This window comes from Etheostoma spectabile, chromosome 12 (genome assembly GCF_008692095.1).
Source record: "Etheostoma spectabile isolate EspeVRDwgs_2016 chromosome 12, UIUC_Espe_1.0, whole genome shotgun sequence".
NCBI lineage: Eukaryota > Metazoa > Chordata > Actinopteri > Perciformes > Percidae > Etheostoma > Etheostoma spectabile.
The window spans coordinates 31,389,091-31,390,925 of record NC_045744.1 but is presented as its reverse complement, the minus strand read 5'-3'; the positions used below and the strand labels follow the sequence as shown (position 1 = coordinate 31,390,925).

Below are 1,835 nucleotides of genomic sequence, written 5' to 3'. Positions count from 1 at the left end.
ATGAGCCTCATCCACTGAGATTTGCTCCAAGTAGAGATGAAAGACGAAGAACTCATAGAGGTTCCCAGACGCGATGCTCTGTGAAAGAAAACTAAGTCTCAGTAAATTCAAATATGCAACTGGCTCAAAAGTCCTCCACATTTTAAAAGGTGTTTAATGAAAAATAACCCTGGCTCCTGACCTTCCTGTATACTCCTTCAGCCTTATAGGGGATGCTGATCTCAACTGTGGAGTTATGCTGCTTCACAATGTAGCCCCTCCTCTCGGCAACTGACCGCGCCACAAGTTCCCCATTGACTCCAATGTTGACCTGCATCTGGTTTAGATCTGACACCCATGGCTGCAGCACCTCAGAAAGACTCCCAATGATGTAGCTACTGTGTCATATGATCTTTATCTGAGAGGGATTACAACAGTCTAGTTTTATTTGCTTATATGTCGAGAAAAAAAAAAAAAAAAAAAAAACAAAGCATAAAAGAGGTAATACTAAGAGCATGGAAGAACAGCAGCCACCAGGTCAAACCAGACTGAAACCCAGTTAGTCGGGACAACAGTGTTGCATGGACACCTGCTACTGGAACACAATTCATGGGGGGGGGGGGCGCAACACCTAAAACTGCTTTGTACTAAATGCTTTACTGTACCAAACACATACCATTCTGGAATTAAAAAATAAGACTAGATGCACAAACTCTGATAAGTGGTTTACCTCCGTGCTGTATGATTCAGGTTGTCCATACGGAGTACGAAATACAAGCCTTCCATCTGTCAAGTCAAATGTATATCCATGCATCTTAGCTGTTGCGAGGTTAATGGGCATCAACCCCAGCTGCGCCGTCTGAAACATCACCTGCCAATCTGAAGTAGCTGAGGAATAGTCCTGAATAAAGCAAATCGGCAAACATTTAAGTGTATATTCACAAATTTGATTGTGTTATGTTATCCAACTGCAAATGACAGATTTCACACGTTTCCCAGAAGACGTGTCAAACATACCCTTTTGAAACTAGCATCCCAGTCACCCTTCTTCATCCCAGTTGGACAGGCCGCATCACTCCTCACAGACACCTACAAAGAAACCAGGGTTAGATCCAATTTGGAAATTGCATATTTTACTTAAGATGCATTTTAAGATACAACCAAGCTTACTTCCATGTAGTTGACCTCACAGGTGACCTCTCTGGGAGACCAGGGAAGAGGGGGAGAACAGGTTTTGTTCAAAGCATAGGAGACTTCCTTTCTCTTGTGTGTCACAATCAGGTTGAAGCTTAATGTGAATAAGTCATCCTCCTGAAATATCCAATAAACGATTTATGAAAACATGAGTTCCTGAAAAAAGGCTACACACATTGTTTGTAGAAATAATGCAAAACTGTTTTGTACGGACCTTGTTGTCAGCGTGGCAGCTGAAGTAAGAGGCTCGGAGCTCCACACGTTCCAATGCAGGGACAACACCGACACTGTAGCCACACTTTGCTGCATACTCCTCAGTGATGGGGTACACGCCGGTCTCATCTGAAAGACAAATCCCTAGTTTTGTCTGTGCAAACCAACTTTTCACTCTATTCAGTGAGATACTTGGGTTTCATTCATCAGATTTACTAATACCAAAAACCTGCCAGGCCAGTCTTAATATCTACAAAGTAAGGTTAAATAGCCACTGTACGTCAATAGTGGTAGGCCACATGGGTTCTGACCCCCAGCTTGTAATGCTGTGCAGGACTTACCAACCGCCTCAAAGGAAGGTTCATTCCCAGAGTAGGAGAGATCAACAGCTACCATGAAATAACGATCACGACACTCCATATGAACTCCTGCATGAACAAATGTGTTCA

At 43.1% G+C, this 1,835-nt stretch overlaps 1 protein-coding gene across 1 annotated transcript in view; it reads right to left on the bottom strand.

Annotated features, from left to right (window-relative positions):
- LOC116699832 (uncharacterized) overlaps positions 1-738 on the bottom strand; it is a 2,058-nt gene extending 1,320 nt beyond the window's left edge. The window contains exons 1-3 of the mRNA XM_032532622.1: positions 710-738; positions 182-377; positions 1-78 (exon numbers count right to left, since the gene is read on the bottom strand). The exon at positions 1-78 is cut by the window's left edge and continues 73 nt beyond it. Of these exons, the coding sequence (XP_032388513.1) occupies positions 1-78; positions 182-377; positions 710-738 (303 nt within the window). The remainder of the gene's footprint in view (positions 79-181; positions 378-709) is intronic.
- Between the last annotated feature and the right edge of the window lie 1,097 nt (positions 739-1,835).